General features: G+C 38.0%; 1 protein-coding gene across 5 annotated transcripts in view; it reads right to left on the reverse strand.

Moving 5' to 3' along the window:
• INPP4B (inositol polyphosphate-4-phosphatase type II B) overlaps positions 1-25684 on the reverse strand; it is an 834063-nt gene that overhangs the window by 217162 nt on the left and 591217 nt on the right. For all 5 annotated transcript variants that reach the window (XM_032147659.2, XM_032147632.2, XM_032147654.2 and 2 more), the window contains one exon: positions 18990-19062. In XM_032147659.2, the coding sequence (XP_032003550.1) occupies positions 18990-19062 (73 nt within the window). The remainder of the gene's footprint in view (positions 1-18989; positions 19063-25684) is intronic.

Genomic DNA, 25684 nt, shown 5'->3' on the forward strand with positions numbered 1-25684 from the left:
ATCAAAAGAAAAATAGTTGAGATATTTTGGACCATATCATTGTATTGTGATGACAATGTAAGTTCTAAACTAGTCCAGATCCTGATTGACACATTCCCCTTGAGGTCCACCCCTTGAGATCCACCCCTTGAGATGAACACATAGAAGGAAAGTAAACGGCAGATTTTTTTCCTTTGAAATTGCAGCACAACTAAAATTTCTATATTGTTTCTCCCAGACTGTAATAGGGACATTTAACAAGGTACCATGTCACCTGTTTTTCATGGGATTAAGTAATTGTAAAAGCCAAACTGCTGCAGTTCTAAATTATCCAAAGTAAGGATGCCAAGGAAATGTTCAACAAAGCCAACACAGATAGAAAAGACTGCTGCTCAAGTAACCTTGGAGCAGAAAAGATAAACCAAAGAGATATCATAGGGATGGCCTTCTCTTTGCTGTTTCTGTAAACAAAGATATGCTAGGAATATCAGTGGGTTGACTGGACAAGAAATTTTGGAAATATAGATTCAGGGTCCAGGGGATAATAAAAAAGCTCAAACATTTATTTCATCAGGTTATTGTTTATATGTTTCTCCAGACGAAGCTAATCTGTGATTATCTTCACACACTTTCTTGCTTCCAATACAAGATAGAAGCAGCATATTTAAATGAATCCAACTTGATTGGCTTCAGGCTGTACAGATTCATTATTTTACTACACTGCAGATTCTTGTAGAGAATCTATTCATTCTATAGTCTTAATTATGCAGTTGTAATTAATTATTCAGCTAAATGTATCTATATTGCCTATTCTCCAAAAGCTACATTATACTTTCTAAGTCTGTAATCCAATTAGATACTGACACATCCTCATTTGTATTTAAAGATATCTTAAATACATAATAAATGAAAGTTGGCTCTTTTAAAGATTGGATGAACACTGAGAAACCTAAACAGAAGTTACAAAAACACTATCCTTAGCATGGCTTCAGAAAAGTGAGGGTAAGAAAAACAGGAGAGGAGCTCAGAAAATACAGCAAACAGATACCCTGAATCCAGCCAAACCCACAAGCTCTTGGCCAAAAATAAGAAAAACTACTACAGATGTCATAATAAAACACAAACGTATTATTTGTCTGCAGTTGGTGACAATTGGTGAATTTCATCTGTAGAATTTGGATTTTAGATCTTGGGTGGTTAGAAAAAGGATTTACCTTAGTTCTGTTCATTCTGTTTCAGTGAGTAAAGGATACAACTTGTAAAGCTAGAAGCTAGCTTCTACTTCATGCTGAGAAAACCAGGACAACCCGTATTCTATTGCACTCATCAAGTTGTTTCTTGCCAGTATGCCTCTGGCCAAGGCATTCCATGCAAATCACAGGAACCCCCAACTTTCCTAACCACATGTAATCATCCTATAAACTTAGCTCAGCTAGCACCTCCTCCAGGAAGCTTTCTTCAGTCTCTCCTTTTTACATCACACCCCCGTCTCTATCATGGTTCTTACCAACTGTACTACAGTAGTCTGTTTAGTGGTCCATATCTCCCATGGGAATATGAGCTTTATGTGTGGGGGGAGTGTAGGAGAGAGCTGTGTGGCTTTTCTTGTTCTCTTTTTTTCCTCCTGCACTTAATATAACACCCAGTAAATAGAAACATTCCACAGAAATGAGCCTTAGATCTGGCAACTCAGATATTTCTCGTCATTACCCTCCCCATGAAGAGAGCAGGTACAACACCATCAACTGTGGAAATTGAGAGGGGAAAATGCAAGAGGGAAGAGCATAATTAAAAGCCCCAATGCAAGAGAGAGCACAGGGATCCAAATCAGGGAAAAGATTAACTGTAACTGAAAGACCCCTTTATGTTCTTCCACAAAATGTAAACTTTTTGACTATTATCACTTTCTTGCCAATATTATTTTTCTTCTAGTTTACCTAAAGGAGGAAAAGGAGGAGATAAATGGACTTATGAAAGATAGTTGAAGCATTTAAAGTCATCTAAGAGATGGCTCTATTCATTATTAGATAGCAAAGTTTACTCTTCCATTTGAAGCTACTTAACATCTTAAGTTAAATCCTGTATTAGCACACAGTAATGAAAACATACGGAAATTTCAAAAGAGCAAAGCCAGTGGATTGCATCACATTTGTTAAAACAGCAAAGGACAAATAATTCTAGGGAGGAAGCGAAAAGGATCAAGGGCCGATGTTATAAGCCAAGATGGCCCTAAATTTTACATACCAGACACTTACAAACACTGAGGCAACATCCATTTAAATCACACGGAGAAAATATATTTTTGTTAATATAAAATGAATATCATCTGATATTTGACAAGGTAGTGAATTTAGTAATGCATGAATGAAAGGAAAAATGGAAAAACTTGGCATTTACTTTTGGCTGGAATTCATCAGGACTCAAAATGAGTATAGCAGGGACTAGTTTTAAGAATCTTAAAATATTCTGAATCATGCATTGTTTTGGATGGGGGTGGTAATGAGGAGAAAGTTATCTCAATATTTAGCTCAATTGTGTAGTATTGTGAAAGTCAATTAAAATCTATGGTGCTACATGAGGTAGAACAAACTTTATTATTATGATTATACTTTAAGTTCTGGGATACATGTGCAGAACATGCAGGTTTGATACATAGGTATACACTTTCCATGGTGGTTTGCTGCACCCATCGACAAGTCATCTACATTAGGTATTTCTCCTAATGCTATCCCTCCCCTAGCCCCCCACCCCCTGACAGGTCCCAATGTGTGATGTTCCCCTCCCTGTGTCCATGTGTTCTCACTGTTCAGCTCCCATTTATGAGTGAGAACATGTGGTGTTTGGTTTTCCATCCCTGTGTTAGTTTGCTGAGAATGATGGTATCCAGCTTCATCCATGTCCCTGCAAAGGACATGAACTCACCCTTTTTTATGGCTGCATAGTATTCCATAGTGTCTATGTGCCTTTTTTTTCTTTTTTTTTTTTTTTTTGAGACAGCGTCTTGCTCTGTCCCCCAGTCTGGAGTGCAGTGGTGCGATCTCGGCTCACTGCGAGCTCCGCCTCCCAGGTTTACATCATTCTCCTGCCTCAGCTTCCCGAGTAGCTGGGACTACAAGTGACTGCCATCACGCCAAGCTAATTTTTTTTTTGTATTTTTAGTAGAGGCAGGGTTTCACTGTGTTAGCCAGGATGGTCTCAATCTCCTGACCTCGTGATCCACCTGCCTCAGCCTCCCAAAGTGCTGGGATTACAGGTGTGAGTCACTAAGCCCGGCCCACATTTTCTTTATCCAGTCTATCATTGATGGGCATTTGGGTTGATTCCAAGTCTTTGCTATTGTGAACAGTGCTGCAATAAATATACGTGTGCATGTGTCTTTATAGTAGAATGATTTATAATCCTTTGGGCATATACTCAGTAATGGGATTGCTGGGTCAAATGGTATTTCTGGTTCTAGATCCTTGAGGAATCTCCACACTGTCTTCCATAATGGTTGAACTAATTTACACTCCCACCAACAGTGTAAAAGCGTTCCTATTTCTCCACATCCTCTCCAGCATCTGTTTCCTAACTTTTTAATGATCGCCATTCTAACTGGCGTGAGATGGTATCTCATTGTGATTTTGATTTACATTTCTCTAATGACCAGTGATGATGAGTTTTTTTTCATATGTCTGTGGGCTACATAAATGTCTTCTTTTCAGAAGTGTCTGTTCATATTCTTTGCCCACTTTTGGATGGGTTTTTTTTCTTGTAAATTTGTTTAAGTTCCTTGTAGATTCTGGATACTAGCCCTTTGTCAAATGAATAGATTGCAAAAATTTTCTCCCATTATTTAGGTTGCCTATTCACTCTGATAATAGTTTCTTTCGTGTGCAGAAGCTCTTTAATTTAATTAGATCCCATTTGTCAATTTTGGCTTTGGTTCCCATTGCTTTTGGTGTTTCAGTCATGAAGTCTTTGCCCATGCCTATGTCCTGAATGGTATTGCCTAAATTTTCTTCCAAGGTTTTCATGGTTTTAGGTCTTATGTTTAAGTCTTTAATCCATCTTAACTTTTTGAATAAGTTGTAAGGAAGAGGTCCAGTTTCAGTTTTCTACATATGGCTAGAGAGTTTTCCCAACACCATTTATTAAATAGGGAATCCTTTCCCCACTGCCAGTATTTTATTGAGGATTTTCACATCGATGTTCATCAGGGATATTGGCCTGAAATTTTCTTTTCTTGTTGTGTCTCTGCCAGGTTTTTGTATCAGGATGATGCTGGCCTCATAAAATGAGTTATGGAGGAGTCCCTCTTTTTCTATTGTTTGCAATATTTCCAGAAGGAATGATACCTGCTCCTCTTTGCTTGTTTGTGTCAGATTTGTCAAAGATCAGATGGTTCTAGATGTGTGGCATTATTTCTGAGGCCTCTGTTCTGTTCATATATATATAAATATCTATCTATCTATCTATCTGTCTCTGTTTTGGTACCAGTACCATGCTGTAGCCTTGGAGTATAGTTTGAAGTCAGGTAGCATGATGCCTCCAGCTTTGTTCATTTTGCTTAGGATTGCCTTTGCTATATGGGCTATTTTTTCTTTTTGTTTCATATGAAATTTACAGTGGTTTTTTCTATTTCTGTGAAGAAAGTCAATGGTAACTTGATGGGGATAGCATTGAATCTACAAATTACTTCGGGCAGTATAGCCACTTTCATGATATTAATTCTTCCTATCCATGAACATAGAATGTTTTTCCATTTGTTTGTGTCCTTTCTCATTTCCTTGAGCAGTGGTTTGTAGTTCTCCTTGAAGAGGTCCTTCATATCCCTTGTAAATTGTATTCCTAGGTATTTAATTCTCTTTGTAGCAATTGTGAATAGGAGTTCACTCATGATTGGCTCTCTGTTTGTCTATTATTAGTGTATAGGAATGCTTGTGGTTTTTGCACACTGATTTCGTATTCTGAGACTTTGCTGAAGTTGCTTATCAGCTTAAGGAGATTTGGGGCTAAGTCGATGGGGTTTTCTAAATACAGAATCATGTCATCTGCAAACAGAGACAATTCGACTTCCTCTCTTCCTATTTGAATACCCTTTATTTCCTTCTCTTGCCTGATTGCCCTGGCCAGAAATTCCAATACTATGTTAAAAAGGAGTGGTGAGAGAGAGCATCCTTGACTTGTGCCGGTTTTCAAAGGGAATGCTTCCAGCTTTTGCCCATTCAGTATGATATTGGTGTGGGTTTGTCATAAATAGCTCTTATTATTTTGAAATACATTCCATCAATACTTACTTTATTGAGAGTTTTTAGCATGAAGGGGTGAATTTTGTCAAAGGCCTTTTCTGCGTCTATTGGGATAATCATGTGGTTTTTGTCATTGGTTCTGTTTATGTGATGGATTATGTTTATTGATTTGTGTATGTTGAACCAGCCTTGCATCCCAGGGATGAAGCCTACTTGACCGTGGTGGATAAGCTTTTTGATATGCTGCTGGATTCAGTTTGCCAGCATTTTATTGAGGATTTTCGCATCGATGTTCATCAGGGATATTGGCCTGAAATTTTCTTTTTTTGTTGTGTCTCTGCCAGGTTTTTGTATCAAGATGATGCTGGCCTCATAAAATGAGTTAGGGAGGAGTCCCTCTTTTTCTGTTGTTTGGAATAGTTTCAGAAGGAATGGTATCAGCTCCTCTTTGTACCTCTGGTAGAATTTGGCTGTGAATCAGTCTGATCCTGGTCTTTTTCTGGTTGGTAGGCTATTAATTACTGCCTCAATTTCAAAACTTGTTATTGATCCATTCAGGGATTCAACCCTTCTGGTTTAGTCTTGGGAGGGTGTATGTGCCCAGGAACTTATCCATTTCTTCTAGATCTTCTAGTTTATTTGCTTAGTGGTATTTGCAGTATTCTCTGATGGTAGTTTGTATTTCTGTGGGATCGGTGGTGATCTCCCCTTTATCATTTTTATTGTGTCTATTTGATTCTTCTCTCTTTTGTTCTTTATTAGTCTGGCTAGTCGTCCATCTACTTTGTTAATCTTCTCAAAAAACAGCTCCTGGATTCATTGACTTTTAGTAGGGTTTTTTTGTGTCTCTCTCTTCTTCAGTTAGACGGAATACAAAATTTTTAATGAGACTTAAGGAAAATAATAAATTATTTTATTCCAAACCTAAATAATTACATTTGAAAATCTTTCTCAAAGAAAGAAAAATAATTGAGTTTTCTGTTATCTGAAGTATAAATTCAGATAAGATACACCTGTTGTTTACCATTTAGCAAGCATTATTGTATTCTTGTATGGAAGAGCCTGTGTGTGCTCAGGAGGGAAGGAAGGCATCACCCCTCCTGCACCTGCCCTCCAGCCTCCTGTGCTCCCATCTACTCTAGGCACCTTCCACTCCCAGGATATGTTTATATTGTACATCACCAGAATGATGCTTCACTGGCTGCTGACCACCCCCATCCCAAGATCAGTTTAGCTCTGTGCATTTTTCCCTTTAAGAGGGTATTAGTGAATGGATTGCATCTATATCCGGACTCCAAGACTATCAATTTTTGAAGCCTTTTCCCCATGAGATTTAAGAAAGAAAAGCACCCTTTCCTCCCCCTCCTTTCCCTCTCTCTGTCTCTATCTCTCTGTCTCTGTGTTTCTCTTTTTTTTTTTTTTTTTTTTTTGAGATGGAGTTTTACTCTTGTTGCCTAGGCTGGAGTCCAATGGCGTGATCTTGGCTCACTGCAACCTCCACCTCCCGGGTTCAAGTGATTCTCCTGCCTCAGCCTCCCAAGTAGCTGGGATTACAGGTGCCCTTTACCACACCAAGCTAATTTTTTGTATTTTTAGTAGAGATGGGGTTTCACCATGTTGGCCAGACTGGTCTTGAACTTCTGACCTCAGGTGCTCTGTCCACCTCTGCCTCCCAAAGTGCTGGGATTTCTCTCTCACTCTGTGTGTGTGTGTGTGTGTGTGTGTGTGTGTGTGTGTGTGTATGTGTTTAGGCTTAAGAGTCACCATTATTTAAAGGGCCATGTGGGGAAATCAACTCTTTTGCTTGGTTCTCTTCAAATCTCAGTGGCACATTCAGCAGGGCTGGAAATTTTTATTCCTTACAATGAATTTTTTTTTACCAATAAATTATTCACCAAATTCTAACTGATTGGAGATTTCTAGAAATCTCCTCTCAATGGGAGAGGGTACATGCTAAATAATGAAGAATTCAATTAATAACATTTAAGTGCCCAGAGGTTGTTAATATAAAATGATACAGACTGCAAATAAAGAAGCAATGTTCCTTCCTCCTAAGTAGCTTACAATCTAGTATCTTCTTCAAAACAAGAATAGTAGGTGGTTTAACCCTATTTGGTGAAAAAGAATCAAAGCTGTGAAGCAAGAAGTACAAATATCAGTAAGTTCTCCACATAGGAGGGCGAACTGCACATATTTATCACTAACTGCAGCACAGTCTCCTCATCTTTGTTTGGATTCCAACTCACACAGTCATGGAAATCATGGTTGTTAGGTATACAAAAATACTGTATCAGATCTAATGCTTGCTGAGTGGAGGAAACTCACTCTAAATGGGACCATAATGGGAAACTTTGTGACAGGGTCTACTAGCTTCTTAGATTTGGCATGGTAATTTGAGGGTCTACGGGCTGAAGTACTCTGTAGAATTATATAATAATTTTACCAAAAAAAGAGAGAATTAAGAAATTTACACAGAATTGTCTTTAAAACATTTTTTTAATGTTCTATCACTGGTCAGACTTTTAACTGTAAAAGTTAAAAGTCTGAGAAAGAAAACTATAAATGCCAAATATTCCTCCATATAAAACTGATGAAAATGAATACTTTCATGAAGTGTTTCTAAAAAGAAGAAGAACAATGCAAATGCTAACCTATGCTACATCAACTTCAAACATTTGAGAGCCAAAAAGGAAGTCAAAAACTGTTTAGGTTAATTTGGTCATTTTAAAATAAATGAAAGGCAAAGAAGCTGAACTGTCTTTCAGGATGAAACTGCTGGTTGAAAAACCTAGGCTTTAAAATCATTTTTTCTGTCAGCACATCCAGTGTTCTTGTATTAATACTACCAGAGCCCATTTATCATTGCTGTGCTGCAGACAAGGTGCCTCAGTTAGTGTGACTTAGGCACCAAACTCCATGACTGTGTGAAAGACCTACCATCTCCCCTTCTATACAGTCAAGACTCACTTCCCCTACCCCCATTTCCACCTCACCTCCAATAGAAAATAGTTTAAAGTTTTCTTAGTACTATTTTACTTAAACAAATAAGCAAATAATTAGAGATGTCTACTTTTTAACAACTTAATTTTATGAGTTATATTGTTAGAAAGTCAAACTAAGTAAGAGCTTCACATATCTATTACATACCGTGTCTTCTAGTGTGCCTTGTTTGTATTCCCATGTAATTAAGGTATTTACATATCTTTCTTATGGAATTGTAAATTCTGTCCCACCTCTTTCTCATTCTCTCTCTCCTTCCACCCTAAATTCCCCAGATTCCCAATATACACATTCAACTTGCAAGGGCATGAAAAGGGTGAGGGGTTAGGGGAAAGTGTTTTTCTTCTTAGTTTTACAACAGATAAGTGAACTTCCTGATTTATACCAAAATCTCTAGAGTTGTAAATAGAACAGTGAAGAACTGATATGAGATATGACATTCTCTCCCACTCAGTAAGTACTTCAAAACTCACTGGAGACTGAAAAGCTCCATTTAAGACATTAATACAAAGACTTGAAAGAATCTCAATAGCTTACTTTGCCTACAGATTAAAAAAATACCACATGGGTATAGAATGGATTAATTTCAAAGTTGCTGAGTTTAGATAGATAAATAAATAGAACAAAAGATTAAAGTACAAAGGCCAAAGTCATATACATATTCTATATCTGCACAATGCACCTTTATATTTTGAACAGAAACATTTTATGAATAGCACTTAGTTGTATTTTTATAACGTTTTTAAAAATCCAGTCTTTATAACATTTGACTTTCATTTAGTCTCATCTTCCCCTAATATAAGATGACTCCAAGAAAATATCTGTGGCAAATATCCTAGGTTCTGAGTGGTCCTCCAGGTTGACTGGACTAAAGACGTTTAGAAATATATTCAGAACTAAGTGGACTGTCACCACCAAACTGTCATCTCCATAAAACGAGAAAAGCAATAATTAATCATCTTTCACTCCACAAAGTATATTTAAATTGCAGAATGCAGCTGCTCCCATCAATTTTATGTCAGTAGTTTTTGTCATATTACAATTTATATGTAACAAACAAATACCCTGGTAGTCTGGAAGAATTAGTATGGCTTCCAAGACTTATGCCTTACAGAGTTTATGGCACAGCTATGGAGAGGTAAAGATCTATTTTTCAATATGATCTCTCTGTCTCTTCTTCCATAAGTAATATGTTTGCTTGATTTTAAAGTAATGTTTCTCTTTCTCCTTGAAATTTATACTTAACCAATAAGCATCACAAAATGCCACTTCTTTTTTTTTTTTTTTTTTTTTTTTTGAGACGGAGTCTTGCTCTGTCGCCCAGGCTGGAGTGCAGTGGCACAATCTCGGCTCACTGCAAGCTCCGCCTCCCGGGATCCCGCCCAATTTTTTTTTTTTTTTTTTTTTTTTTTTTTTTTTTTTTTTTGCCCGCCACCCGGCCGGGTTATTTTTTTGTATTTTTAATAGAGACGGGGTTTCACCGTGGTCTCGATCTCCTGACCTCGTGATCCGCCCGCCTCGGCCTCCCAAAGTGCTGGGATTACAAGCGTGAGCCACCGCGCCCGGCCGCCACTTCTTTTTGTGTGTATAAAAAAGTTACAGGGTTCGGCCGGGCACAGTGGCTCACGCCTGTAATCCCAGCACTTTGGGAGGCCGAGGCGAGTGGATCACAAGGTCAGGAGATAAAGACCATCTTGGCTAACACGGTGAAACCCTGTCTCTATTAAAAATACAAAAAACTAGCCGGGCGAGGTGGCGGGTGCCTGTAGTCCCAGCTACTCCGGAGGCTGAGGCAGGAGAATGGTGTGAACCCCGCGGGGTGGAGCCTGCAGTGAGCCGAGATCGCGCCACTGCACTCCAGCCTGGGTGAAAGAGCGAGACTCCTTCTCAAAACAAAATAAAACAAAAAAGTTACAGAGTTCACATAAATCAATGATTAAAATTTGTCTTATAATTATAGTACAGATGATGTTGGTGATAACCTGAATCACGCTATATTTAACATGAACTTAATATCCCACTGAAATTTATTTTTAAAAATTAACATTTAATGAATGACATAAATTATGGTTTATGAATATATTAAAGTAAATAACTAAAGGTTTAATCAACTTTCAGGTGAAAAACAAACGTGAGGAGGACCCTTTGATAATACTTTAAATATTTTAAGAGCACTAATAACTCAGCTGCTTTTAGGATGTATGGTTGATTTATTAATAGCTGTCTGGGTAGACCCTTCAAAACACTATTTAGTACATACCCCACAATACTATATCTTTTATAAAAACTAAGAAAAATCCCATCTCATTTGGCTGTAGGTTGAGAAACACCTGTTCTTCCTTGGGTTAATTCTTCATTCTGTGTAAGTGGACTTGATGTTTTTAAACATATTTCTCAATTACATTGTATTTTATTTATCTGTGTGTATAAACAGAGCCAAAGGGATGCCTCTCCTTCCCCATTCCCTATTGTTGGCTGCCTCTTGCAAGAGAAAACTGCTAATAATTTAGGGGTTATGTATTTGTAAGCCGCTGAAGTTCTGCATTATTCATTAACCTGATTATCATGCTATCTATGTCACTGCTTAAATGTACAACATGGAAGGGCTAGAAAAAAGAGTAAAGTATTTTACTGTGACACCAATTTGTTGATTAATGCCTTCTTAGTAATACCACAGCCTATTGCTTATGAGCAAAGGCCTTGGAATCAAAGTGGGTTTAAATTCTGTACCCATTGTTTAATGCATAGGTGATCTTAAAGACTTCCTCATTTGTGAAATATGGATAATGATAGTACCTTCCTCATAGCACATGTCAGAGGATTATCTAAGACAAGGTATATAAGGTATTAGCATATTGCCTGTCACTATAGTAGTCATTATTTACTAACGGTCATTTAATTTACATTATCATTTAAAAATTGATTCCATAATTTTACATATTCATATTATCATGTATTTTAACTGTACTATATGTCTCAATTTTATTCATAAATACATTTAATATACAGTTTAATACCTTGTTGAAATGCAAACATATTATGTGAATAATGCAGTATACACATATATACCCAAGAACGTACAAATGTGATTATTAAGTTTTCCTACTGAATCCATATATCTATTGTTATTTTTTTTTCCTTTTTTTATTTTTATTTTATTTTATTATTATCATACTTTAAGTTTTAGGATACACATGCACAATGTGCAGGTTACATATCTATACATGTGCCATGTTGGTGTGCTGCACCCATTAACTCGTCATTTAGCATTAGGTGTATCTCCTAATGCTATCCCTCCTCCCTGCCCCCACCCCACAACAGTCCCCGGAATGTGATGATCCCCTTCCTGTGTCCATGTGTTCTCATTGTTCAATTCCCACCTATGAGTGAGAACATGCGGTGTTTGGTATTTTGTCCTTGCGATAGTTTGCTGAGAATGATGTTTTCCAGTTTCATCCATGTCCCTACAGAGGACACGAACTCATCATTTTTTATGGCTGCACAGTATTCTATGGTGTATATGTGCCATATTTTCTTAATCCAGGCTATGGTTGTTGGACATTTTAGTTGGTTCCAAGTCTTTGCTATTGTGAATAGTGCTGCAATAAACATACGTGTGTATGTGTCTTTATAGCAGCATGATTTATAGTCCTCTGGCTATATACCCAGTAATGAGATGGCTGGGTCAAATGTTATGTGTAGCTCTAGATCCCTGAGGAATCGCCACACTGACTTCCACAATGGTTGAACTACTTTACAGTCCAACCAACAGTGTAAAAGTGTTCCTATTTCTCCACACATTCTCCAGCACCTGTTGTTTCCTGACTTTTTAATGATGGCCATTCTAACTGGCTAGAGATGGTATTTCATTGTGGTTTCGATTTGCATTTCTCTGATGGCCAGTGATGATGAGCATTTATTCATGTGTTTTTTGACTGCATAGATGTCTTCTTTTGAGAAGTGTCTGTTCATGTCCTTTGCCCACTTTTTGATGGGGTTGTTTGTTTTTTTCTTGTAAATTTGTTTGAGTTCATTGTAGATTCTGGATATTAGCCCTTTGTCAGATGAGTAGGTTGTGAAAATTTTCTCCCATTTTGTAGGTTGCCTGTTCACTCTGATGGTAGTTTCTTTTGCTGTGCAGAAGCTCTTTAGTTGAATTAGATCCCATTTGTCAATTTTGGCTTTTGTTGCCATTGCTTTTGGTGTTTTAGACATGAAGTCCTTGCCCATGCCTATGTCCTGAATGGTAATGCCTAGGTTTTCTTCTAGGGTTTTTATGGTTTTAGGTTTAACATGTAGGTCTTTAATCCATCTTGAATTAATTTTTGTATAAGGTGTAAGGAAGGGATCCAGTTTCAGCTTTCTACATATGGCTAGCCAGTTTTCCCAGAACCATTTATTAAATAGGGAATCCTTTCCCCATTTCGTGTTTTTGTCAGGTTTGTCAAAGATCAGATAGTTGTAGATATGCGGCGTTATTTTCAAGGGCTCTGTTCTGTTCCATTGATCTATATCTCTGTTTTGGTACCAGTACCATGCTGTTTTGGTTACTGTAGCCTTGTAGTATAGTTTGAAGTCAGGTAGCATGATGCCTCCAGCTTTGTTCTTTTGGCTTAGGATTGACTTGGCGATGCGGGCTCTTTTTTGGTTCCATATGAACTTTAAAGTAGTTTTTTCCAATTCTGTGAAGAAAGTCATTGGTGGCTTGATGGGGATGGCATTGAATCTATAAATTACCTTGGGCAGTATGGCTATTTTCACAATATTGATTCTTCCAACCCATGAGGATGGAATGTTCTTCCATTTGTTTGTATCCTCTTTTATTTCATTGAGCAGTGGTTTGTAGTTCTCCTTGAAGAGGTCCTTCTCATCCCTTGTAAGTTGGATTCCTAGGTATTTTATTCTCTTTGAAGCAATTGTGAATGGGAGTTCACTCATGATTTGGTTCTCTGTCTGTTATTGGTGTATAAGAATGCTTGTGATTTTTGTACACTGATTTTGTATCCTGAGACTTTGCTGAAGTTGCTTACTAGCTTAAGGAGATTTTGGGCTGAGACAATGGGGATTTCTAGATATACAATCATGTCATCTGCAAATAGGGACAATTTGACTTCCTCTTTTCCTAATTGAATACGCTTTATTTTCTTCTCCTGCCTAATTACCCTGGACAGAACTTCCAACACTGTTGAATAGGAGTGGTGAGAGAGGGCATCCCTGTCTTGTGCCAGTTTTCAAAGGGAATGCTTCCAGTTTTTGCCCATTCAGTACGATATTGGCTGTGGGTTTGTCATAGATAGCTCTTATTATTTTGAGATATGTCCCATCAATACCAAATTTATTGAGAGTTTTTAGCATGAAGGGTTGTTGAATTTTGTCAAAGGCCTTTTCTGCATCTGTAGAGATAATCATGTGGTTTTTGTCTTTGGTTCTGTTTATATGCTGGATTACATTTATTGATTTGCGTATGTTGAACCAGCCTTGCATCTCAGGGATGAAGCCCACTTCATCATGGTGGATAAGCTTTTTGATGTACTGCTGGATTTGGTTTGCCAGTATTTTATTGAGGATTTTTGCATCAATGTTCATCAAGGATATTGGTCTAAAATTATCTATTTTGGTTGTGTCTCTGCCAGGCTTTGGTTTCAGGATGATGCTGGCCTCATAAAATGAGTTAGGGAGGATTCCCTCTTTTTCTATTGATTGGAATAGTTTCAAAAGGAATGGTACCAGTTCTTCCTTGTACCTCTGGTAGAATTCAGCTGTGATTCCATCTGGTCCTGGACTCTTTTTGGTTGGTAAGCTATTGATTATTGCCACAATTTCAGAGCCTGTTATTGGTCTATTCAGAGATTCAACTTCTTCCTGGTTTAGTCTTGGGAGGGTGTATGTGTCCAGGAATTTATCCATTTCTTCTAGATTTTCTAGTTTATTTGTGTAGAGGTGTTTGTAGTATTCTCTGATGGTAGTTTGTATTTCTGTGGGATCGGTGGTGATATCCCCTTTATCATTTTTTATTGCATCTATTTGATTCTTCTCTCTTTTCTTCTTTATTAGTCTTGCTAGAAGTCTATCAATTTTGTTGATCTTTTCAAAAAACCAGCTCCTGGATTCATTAATTTTTTGAAGGCTTTTTGTGTCTCTATTTCCTTCAGTTCTGCTCTGATTTTAGTTATTTCTTGCCTTCTGCTAGCTTTTGAATGTGTTTGCTCTTGCTTTTCTAGTTCTTTTAATTGTGATGTTAGGGTGTCAATTTTGGATCTTTCCTACTTTCTCTTGTGGGCATTTAGTGCTATAAATTTCCCTCTACACACTGCTTTGAATGTGTCCCAGAGATTCTGGTATGTTGTGTCTTTGTTCTCGTTGGTTTCAAAGAACATCTTTATTTCTGCCTTCATTTCGTTATGTACCCAGTAGTCATTCAGGAGCAGGTTGTTCAGTTTCCATGTAGTTGAGCAGTTTTGATTGAGTTTCTTAACCCTGAGTTCTAGTTTGATTGCACTGTGGTCTGAGAGACAGTTTGTTATAATTTTTGTTCTTTTACATTTGCGGAGGAGAGCTTTACTTCCAACTATGTGGTCAATTTTGGAATAGGTGTGGCGTGGTGCTGAAAAAAATGTATATTCTGTTGATTTGGGGTGGAGAGTCCTGTAGATGTCTATTAGGTCTGCTTGGTGCAAAGCTGAGTTCAATTCCTGGGTATCCTTGTTAACTTTCTGTCTCATTGATCTGCCTAATGTTGACAGTGGGGTGTTAAAGTCTCCCATTATTATTGTGTGGGAGTCTAAGTCTCTTGTAGGTCACTAAAGACTTGCTTTATGAATCTGGGTGCTCCTGTATTGGGTGCATATATATTTAGAATAGTTACCTCTTCTTGTTGAATTGATCCTTTTACCATTATGTAATAGCCTTCTTTGTCTCTTTTGATCTTTGTTGGTTTAAAGTCTGTTTTATCAGAGACTAGAATTGCAACCCCTGCCTTTTTTTGTTTTCCATTTGCTTGGTAGATCTTCCTCCATCCTTTTATTTTCAGCCTATGTGTGTCTCTGCATGTGAGATGGGTTTCCTGAATACAGCACACTGATGGGTCTTGACTCTTTATCCAATTTGTCAGTCTGTGTCTTTTAATTGGAGCATTTAGTCCATTTACATTTAAAGTTAATATTGTTATATGAGAATTTGATCCTGTCCTTATGATTTTAGCTGGTTATTTTGCTCATTAGTTGATGTAGTTTCTTCCTAGCCTCCATGATCTTTACAAGTTGGCATGATTTTGCAGTGGCTGGTACCGGTTGTTCCTTTCCATCTTTAGTGCTTCCTTCAGGAGCTCTTTTAGGGCAGGCCTGGTGGTGACAAAATCTCTCAGCATTTGCTTGTCTGTAAAGCATTTTATTTCTCCTTCACTTATGAAGCTTAGTTTGGTTGGGTATGAAATTCTGGGTTGAAAATTCTTTTCTTTAAGAATGTTGAATATTGGCCCCCACTCTCTTCTGGCCTGTAGAGTTTCTGCTGAGAGATCTGCTGTTAGTCTGATGCACTTCCCTTTGTGGGTAACATGACCTTTCTCTCTGGCTGCCCTTAACATTTTTTCCTTCATTTCAACTTTGGTGAATCTGACAATTACGTGTCTTGGAGTTGCTCTTCTCAAGGAGTATCTTTGTGGTGTTCTCTGTATTTCCTGAATCTGAATGTTGGCCTGCCTTGCTAGATTGGGGAAATTCTCCTGGATAATATCTTGCAGAGTGTTTTCCAACTTGGTTCCATTCTCCCCGTCACTTTCAGGTACACCAATCAGACGTAGGTCTGGTCTTTTCACAGAGTCTCATATTTCTTGGAGGCTTTGTTCGTTTCTTTTTATTCTTTTTTCTCTAAACTTCCCTTCTTGCTTCATTTCATTGATTTCATCTTCCATCACTGACACCCTTTCTTCCAGTTCATCGCATCGGCTCCTGAGGCTTCTGCATTCTTCTCGTAGTTCTCGAGCCTTGGCTTTCAGCTCCATCAGCTCCTTTAAGCACTTCTCTGTATTGGTTATTCTAGTTATACATTCGTCTAAATTTTTTTCAAAGTTTTTAACTTCTTTGCCTTTGGTTTGAATTTCCTCCTGTAGCTCGGAGTAGTTTGATCATCTGAAGCCTTCTCTCAACTCGTCAAAGTCATTCTCCATCCAGCTTTGTTCCATTGCTGGTGAGAAACTGTGTTCCTTTGGAGGAGGAGAGGTGCTCTGCTTTTTAGAATTTCCAGTTTTTCTGCTCTGTTTTTTCCCCATCTTTGTGGTTTTATCTACTTTTGGTCTTTGATGATGGTGATGTACAGATGGGTTTTTGGTGTGGATGTCCTTTCTGTTTGTTAGTTTTCCTTCTAACAGACAGGACCCTCAGCTGCAGGTCTGTTGGAGTTTGCTAGAGGTCCACTCCAGACCCTGTTTGCCTGGGTCTCAGCAGCAGAGGCTGCAGAACAGCGGATTTTCGTGAACCGCGAATGCTGCTGCCTGATCGTTCCTCTGGAAGTTTTGTCTCAGAGGAGTACCTGGCCGTGTGAGGTGTCAGTCTGTGCCTACTTGGGGGTGCCTCCCAGTTAGGCAGCTTGGGGGTCAGGGGTCCGGGACCCACTTGAGGAGGCAGTCTGCCGGTTCTCAGATCTCCAGCTGCGTGCTGGGAGAACCACTACTCTCTTCAAAGCTGTCAGACAGGGACAGTTAAGTCTGCAGAGGTTCCTGCTGAATTTTTGTTTGTCTGTGCCCTGCCCCCAGAGGTGGAGCCTACAGAGGCAGGCAGGCCTCTTTGAGCTGTGGTGGGCTCCACTCAGTTTGAGCTTCCTGGCTGCTTTGTTTACCTAAGCAAGCCTGGGCAATGGCGGGCACCCCTCCCCCAGTCTCACTCCCGCCTTGCAGTTTGATCTCAGACTGCTGTGCTAGCAATCAGCGAGACTCCGTGGGCTAGGACACTCCGAGCCAGGTGCGGGATATAATCTCCTGGTGTGCCGTTTTTTAAGCCCATCGGAAAAGTGCAGTATTAGGGTGGTAGTGACCTGATTTTCCGGGTGCTGTCTGTCACCCCTTTCTTTGACTAGGAAAGGGAACTCCCTGACCCCTTGCGCTTCCTGAGTGAGGCAATGCCTCGCCCTGCTTCGGTTCGTGCATAGTGAGCTGCAGCCGCTGTCCTGTGCCCACTGTCTGGCACTCCCTAGTGAGATGAACCTGGTACCTCAGATGGAAATGCAGAAATCACCCGTGTTCTGCGTCACTCACACTGGGAGCTGTAGACTGGACCTGTTCCTATTCAGCCATCTTGGCTCCCCTCATATCTATTGTTTTAACAACTTTATGAGCTATATAATTAGGAAGTCAAACTAAACAAGAGCTTCACGCTGTCTTCTAGTGTTTCTTGTTTTGGATAATACATGATCCAATAGCTAAAAGAAATTTACAGTCATGTGTAGTTTGACAAGGGGATATGTTCTGATAAAGTAGTCATTAGGCAATTTCATTATGGTGCAAACATCGTAGAGTACACTTACAGATACCTAGATGGTAGAGCCTATTACACACCTACGCTCCATGGTATCGCCTATTGCTCCTAGGCTACAATCTGTATAGTATGTTACTGTGCATAAAACTGTAGGTAACTGTAGCACAATGGTAAGTATTTATGTACCTAAACATATCTAAACATAGAAAAGGTACAGTAAAAATGTGGTATAAAAGATTAAAAATGGTACATCTGTAAAGGGCACTTACCATGAATGAAGCCTCCAGGGCTGGAAGTTGCTCTGGATGAGTCAGTGAGTGAGTGGTGGGTGAATGTGAAGGCCTAGAACATTACCATACACTACCGCAGACTTGATAAACAGTGTACACGTAGGCTACAACATTTTAAAAATCTTTTCTTTCTTCAATAATAAATTAACCTAGGATTACTGTAACTTTTTTACTTTATACACTTTTAAATTTTCTTAACTTTTTGACACTTTTATAACATTTAGCTGAAAACACAAATACATTGTACATCTATACAAAAGTATTTTTTCTTGTTTCCTTAGTCTATAACTTTTTCTTATTTTTACTTAAAAATTTTTTTTTTTTTACTTTTTAAATATTTTTGTTGAAAACTGAGACAAAAACACACACCTTAGCCTAGGCCCACACAGGGTCAGGATCATCAAGATGTTACTAGGTGATAGAAATATTTTAGCTGTGTTATAATCTTGTAAGACCACTGTCATATATGTAGTTGGCATTGACCAAATGTCATTATGCAGCACATGAAATTTGTTTTTTGTTTGTTTGTTTTTTGAGATGGAGTATCACTCTGTCTCCAGGCTGGAGTGCAGTGGCGTGATCTTGGCTTACTGCAACCTCCACCTCTCAGGTTCAAGTGATTCTCTTGCCTCAGCCTTCAGAATTGCTGGGACTACAGGCATGGGCCACCACGCCCAGCTAATTTTTGGTATTTTTAGTAGAGACGGGGTTTCACCATGTCAGCCAGGATGGTCTCAATCTCTTGACCTCGTGATCTGCCCGCCTCGGCCTCCCAAAGTGCTAGGATTATGGGCGTGAGCCACTGCGCCTAGCTGACCGTATTTGTTTTGCAATATAGGTAGTACATTTATCTTTCCTGTGGGATTGTACAATCTCCCCCCATTCTGCTGGCCCCTTATGATTTCCTAGTGTATTTACTAAGCTTCACAAACAACTGTGAGAATGCTGGTTCAGTGTTGATTTTACATAAAATTAAAATTCATTTTCACATGAAACTAAGTATTTAAAACTGAGTTACATACCTGAATTCAAAAAAGGTAAGTTATCTTTTCCACTCACACTTTCTGGGGCTGTACATTCACATAACAGGGCACACTAGGAAAAAATGTAAAAAGAAAAAATTTGAAAACAATCAAAATAAGAAATGATATTATTTTATTTGCAAAACATAAGGCTATGCACATGGTTTCAAAAAGTTTTGAGTAAAATACTTTTCAAAAACTATTTCTAGCTTTATCTTTACTATGAAGAGTGTTTAACTTGTGATTTACTTAAATGTATATATAATATGCTTATATAATTGTAGAGGGTACTCAGGGAAAAAATTAAAAAGAGAAAAATCATTATCCTCAACATGCTAGTGATATGTTCCTAGCACAGTAAATCATATTTGACAAGCTGAATCATTTTGTATTTCTTTCACCTGAGCTAATTTCAGATCAATAGAAAGAAAATTATTTTCTAGAGTTTAAGTAACTGCAACTTTAAATAAAAGACAAAATATGTTGAAGCCACTAGTTATATAGGGCAAAAGCTTATTTTGTCTCCAGCAAAACAATGCAAGCACTTGCTCAAAAAGTATGAGGATCATTTATAAATAAGCTGATCTCTGGAATCCATAATGAATTGATTAAGCTCCTGACCTTTACAGTACTGTCAGTTTCTCAACAGAAAGAGAGAAGAGATACAGAAGAGCACAAAGACATGTTCCTAGTGAATGAACCATGATGGGAGAGAATGTCCCAGACAATTCCTCACTAAATGCAGTACTCTCCCTCAGATTCCTATGAAACTGTAATGGAAAGAGCAAACAAAATTCTTCTGGCCCCAGGAGTTGGACAAAATCTATTTTCACATAGGCAGAATCTAGCATTTGTGTCTTCAAATGAGTTTCCTTTTATCTTTAGAAAAAAATCTGGGGGTGGGAGTGGGGAAAGGGAAGAGGAGAGTGAATTTTGGAGCAAATATACCCAATATAAACAAGTAAATGCAAACAGAACAAAGCAAACATACACACAAAAATTGCAGAAAGTTCTTTTGGTGACGAGGTCTAAGGGAACCAGCCATCCTTCTGTAAGTTTTGCATGGCTCTGCTCAAGGGGTTCTGAGGGCTCAGACAAGCTTCTCCAAGGCTCTGTCAGCCTTGCTTGAGCTATTTCCCCACTGTTCTGTCTCCCTCCACCTCTCCTTCCCCAGGCACTGGCCATCTTTAAGAATCATGTACACTGAGATCACTTTTAACAATGGAATGTATACGTTCCTCAAACATTTTGAGGAAGAAGACAAAGAATTCAAAACACTGATTTAAATATTACTTTCTGTTTTCTTACAGTCTACTGCTTATTCCACAATCATAACATTCATCACATTACTCAGTAAATTTTTTGATGGGGTACAAAAGTGCCTTCATAATTTCTTTATTGAGGTCCTAGTTGACTGAAAGAACGAATGACTGAAAATAGCTCTTAAAATTTGATGTTCTCTAAATCACATTTCTGACCACCCAGAAGTCAGAGGTGCACTTCCTCTAATCCACAGCAAGTTTGGAAATGCACTTCCTAAATCACTGGAATGATGTTCAATGATACTAGAAATATATAAAATTTTAATTTCTCCTATTTTCAATGTTTCCTCTAATTCTTTTAGCCTATACGGGGCTGTTAAAATAATTTTTCATCAATGTTATATTCATCATATCAGTGTTCTACTCTATAATGAATAATAACTACTTATTTAGCTCAGAGTCTTATGGCTTACAGGGGAGTACACGATCTGTTTCTCCCTGCCCCATGAATCTCGGCCCTCAACTCCAACCGCTCCTCCTCGACCCCTTGCTCCAGTCACACTGGCCTACTTGCTGCTCTTTCAACACAACAAGCATGCTGCCACCTCGGGGCCTTTGCTGTTGCTATTGATGCTACATAGAATTCTTATTCCTGACATAGATCCACATCTCACTCCCTTATTTCCTGGAAGTTTCAGCTCAAACATCACATTATCAGTGAATCTTTCCTTAACCAACATCTAGTATAAACAACCATGCCAAACACCACCTATTCCTTTTACCCTATCTTTTTTTCTGTATAGCATATAGCACCAATCAATAATATATTACCTGTTATTTTAATTGTTTACTTCCCCTGAAGGCACCATCTGTGTCTCTCTTGTTCACTGCTGAATCTCCAGAACCTAGTAGAATGCTTAGAACTTAGTAGGTGATATTTTTGATAAATGAATGATGATTATTTGCCTACAAATATTCTCTATAGGTTAAGGCTGATTATAATATTTTCAATTTTATATTTGGAGGAAATAAGGGGATAAGACCTTCTGAGACTGGTCCCTAGCAACTCAAAGACTCCACCTTTCCTCTGAGTGCTGCTGATAAACTACAATGAAAATAGTACTTCAAAGAACAGGAGCAACATGGCCTGAGAAAAGCAGAAGGTTTTCAGTACGGGATGTATTAGTATTCCACTTATACTATTTTTGCTGGTATCATGAATAAGTAAGACATTTTCTTTCCTTTTGTAGAAATCACAATCTCTTTGGTCACTAGTGCTATGCTGCATTCCAATACAACACAGATCTTAAACTAATAGGAGAGGCAAGGAAGGGGCTGAACTAAACTAAGCCTCTCCTATGCCTCACTGGAGGATGCTCCTAACAATGCTTCAATCCTGACAGGAAGCTGATCATCTCTGCTGCAGGCAAAGAAGGGCTGTGCTCAATGGGAGGACTTTTCCTGTCTCAAGCAATCCTTTTGGCTGTTACTTATTGGGTTTTCTCATTTTTCACCTGATTTGATTATTTGGTTCTTACTTATCCTTTCTCTAATAGCATTGCCTTTGACTACTTCGAAAGTTATTCTGTAAGTTTCTTTATTTTTCTTCCACAGTCCTACACTCTTCACTACATGCCATCTTATTTATTGATCCACCAATTGTTATGGAGCTATATGCAGCCACATATTCTCTCTTCTATAGGATGATCTTTAGCTTTACTTCTTTATTTCTTTAAAGTAAAATTGACTTCATTTATTCATTTATTTCTGAGTTAGACTGTTACAGGCACTGGGGATAAAGGAGGGAACGAAAATAGACAAATAGTTTTGTCTCATGAAGTTTAATACTAGTGAGGAAAATAGACCACAAATGAGATAAATTTGTGAAATATATATATATATATATATATATATATGACATTGAACAATGACAAGTACTAATCACAAAAATAATGCAGAGAAAGGAGATAGAAAGCTTTGAGGTAGACACTGCAATCTTAGATAGGGTTGCAGGAAAGGCTTCAGTGAGGAGGTGACATTTCTGCATAAAGACCAGAAGGAAATAAGTGAACCACAAAATTACCTGGGGAAAACACTTCAAAGGTAGGTGGGAAAACAAAGTGCAGGGGCCTTAAGTTGGTAGTGTACCTGAAACACTCAGGAACAACAAGGAAGACAATGTGACTGGACTGTAGTGAGCAAAAAAGAGGAGTTGGGGAGGAGGTCAAAGAAGTAATGAAGTAGCCGGGGTTGGGACGGGGAGACTCCTGTAAGACTGTGTTTGGTCACTGAAGGGCTTTGAGTTTATACTTTCAGAGAGTTGAGAAGCTGTGAGAGGAAAGACACGTCCTAAGTTTCATTTAAATAGGATCACTTTGTTGCTCTGTTGAAAATAGACTGATGTAGTGACATGTGGTGGCAGATCGGGGAGAGAAAAGGAAAAAATTGGGGAGACTTTTAAGTCATTACTGTAAATATCCAGGTGATAGACAACATTGGTAGCAGTGAAAGGGCCAAAAGTTGTTAAATTCTGGTTTCATTTAAAAGGTGCAGTCAACAGGATTTGCTGACATATTAACTGTGAGTTTATGAGAGGCAGAAAGGAGTCAAAGATTACTCCAATAAAAGAAAAAATGTTTTGGGTATATAATGCAACATTCATCTACTATGTTAGTTTCGAAAAAAGACAATTTTAGTATTTCTCTTGTAATTTTTTCTTTCTACTACTATGTGGTTTTAATGCTTTATCTTCTATTTCTATGTGTGTATATATTGAAGTTTGAAACAATCTAATATGGTAAATGACCCTCTGAGCAATCTTCCCTTGATAATAAATATGTGTTCATAATATGATTTATGGAAACAAGAAAAAGAAAGCAAACGTATGTGAGAAGAAAGAGTTTGGATATTCACTTATATTTTATTCTATGCTCTGGAATTTAAGACTCAAGATTAAAATGTAGTATTTTACATAAAGGTACTGTTATGGACTGAACTATGTCTTCTAAAGTTCATATGTTGAGGCCCCAGCCTCCAATATGACTATATTTGGAGATAAGGGCCTATATTATAGAGGTAACTAAGATTAAAAGAGGTCATAAAGATGGGGCCTTAATACTACAGGGCTGGTATTCTTACAAGAAAAGGAGGAGATACCAAAACACTATCTCTCCCTCTCTCCCTTCCTTTCTCCTTTCCTCTCTCTTTCTCTCTCTCTCCCTCTCTCTCCCTCCTTCCCTCCCTCCCCCTACTTCCCCTTCCTGCTTACACACAGAAGATAGACCACCTGAGAAGGTAGCAAGAAGGCAGCCATCTGCAAGCCAAGTAAAGAGCCCTCACCAGGAACTGAACAGGCTGGCACCTTGATCTGGGACTTCCTAGCTTCCAGAACTGTGAGAAAATAAATTCCTGTTGTTCAAGCCATACCGTTTATGGTATTTTGTCATGGCAGCCCAAACTGAGCAACATCAGTATCACTCTCTTATTTATGTCTACATTAGATAACATGTGTCACTTTCATGGCACATGACTATGGTGCTAATAGAAGTTTCATTCCTTTGTCCCTAGCTCATGCAAACCAATGAAAGCAATGTTATTTTAGGAATAACTTCTATTTCAGTTACTTTCTCTTTCCATAATGACAGTCGTTCATGTCTCAAATCACCATTAGTAACAGATAATATTAATTGATTTTCTATGGATTTTTATTTAGCAGATGTACAAGGGTCCATGCATTTGCAGTTCTAAAGAACGCTCTAGGTGATTCTAATCACACTTTGAAAAAAGCTGAGATAAAGTTATTTACACAATAAATATCATGCATGTTGGGCCTTACTATATATCTCAAACATCGATATTCTTAAAGATTGCCAAGAGAGTTTACAGTTACTTTATTAAAAATTTGCAAAAAGGTCAAGGTTTACAAATAATCCAGACAGGGCAGAGCTGATGCCAAAATGTTTGATGTGTTTACCATTTTAGTCAGCTTATGACTCACACACGGTGTGTACTGCCACTGCCACCTCCTATTTCTGGAACAGCTCAGTTAAGTCTTTTTTAAGTTCATGTTCCTAAGCCAGAAACACTATGTAGGATTTGGGTGGGGGCATATCTCTAGGTATCAAGTTCTCCATTTATGAAGAGTGTAATTCAATTTGCACTACCTTATACTGTAGTGACATAGTCTGGAGTCAAAGGGTGCGCTAGTTTTGAGGAAAGTGGAAAAGTGGCTGGTAATATATTTAGAATCAGAGAAAGGAGCTCTACTTTGAAATGGGAAGTGTTTCTGCTACTGGTCTCCTGGTACACAGTTACAGGTCTAGGCATAATTATCTGCCTATTTCTGCTCTGTGTCCCCAGTTCAGCTTCCGAATCCTCCTTCCTTGATCTTGACGCAAGTGTTCATGTGATAGTGACAAAGATGAGTCTTATATAGAACTACAAAACAAACAAGGATGGAATGACGGGATCCAGCCCTAAGACAGGGTTTTGAATGGACAAACCCAAGAAAGTCTGCTCCAAAACTTTACCATGGCCCTGATATTAGTTAATAACCTGATTTAAACCTTGGGCATTCTTACAATATTTTTATAATGTGGGATATATTCCAAGGACAGAGGAGGGTAACAGAGAAGAGCAAGGTTTAGGGTAGCAGAGAAGACCCTAGCCTATTCTGGGAAAAAGAAAAAAAAATTTGAAAGAAAATCTTTGATATTTTTGTGAAGTTAATAATTTGTTAAGTGTTAGATAAATACCATCTTCCATGTAGCAGTTTCCTGGGTAAGAAAATTCAAACATGCTCCAAGATAAGAGACACTAAACCAGAAAATAAGTCACAATGGGCCTTTTTTTTAATGTTCATTTATAAAGCTTTTCTTTTACAATCAAGAACAAGACAAAGATGTCCATTCTTACCACTTCTATTCAATGTTATACTGAAAGTTCTAGCTGGAACAATAAGACAAAAAAAAGAAATAAAAGGTATCCAAATAGGAAAGGAAGAAGGGAAATTGTCTTTGTTTGCTAATAACATGATCTTTTATGTAGAAAACCCCAATGACGCAACCAAAAGAAAAAAAAATCAGTTAAAACTGATAAATTCAGTAAAGTTGAAGGATACACAATCAACTCACAAAAATTAGTAGTGTTCTTTACACTGACAACAAACTATTTGAAAAAGAAATTAAGAAATCAATCCCATTCACATTAAAAAATACTTATAAGTAAATTTAACCAAGGAATTGGAAGATCTGTATACTGAAAACTATAAAACATTAATGAAAAAAGTTGTAGATAACACAGATAAATAGAAAAGTATCCCATGCTCGTGGATTGGAAGAATTAATACTGTTAAAATGTCTATACTACCCAAAGCAATATACAGATTAAATGAATCCCTATCAAAATTCCAATGTCATTTTTCATGGAAATAAA

Source organism: Hylobates moloch, unplaced genomic scaffold (genome assembly GCF_009828535.3).
Source record: "Hylobates moloch isolate HMO894 unplaced genomic scaffold, HMol_V3 SCAFFOLD_3, whole genome shotgun sequence".
In the NCBI taxonomy this organism is placed as follows: domain Eukaryota; kingdom Metazoa; phylum Chordata; class Mammalia; order Primates; family Hylobatidae; genus Hylobates; species Hylobates moloch.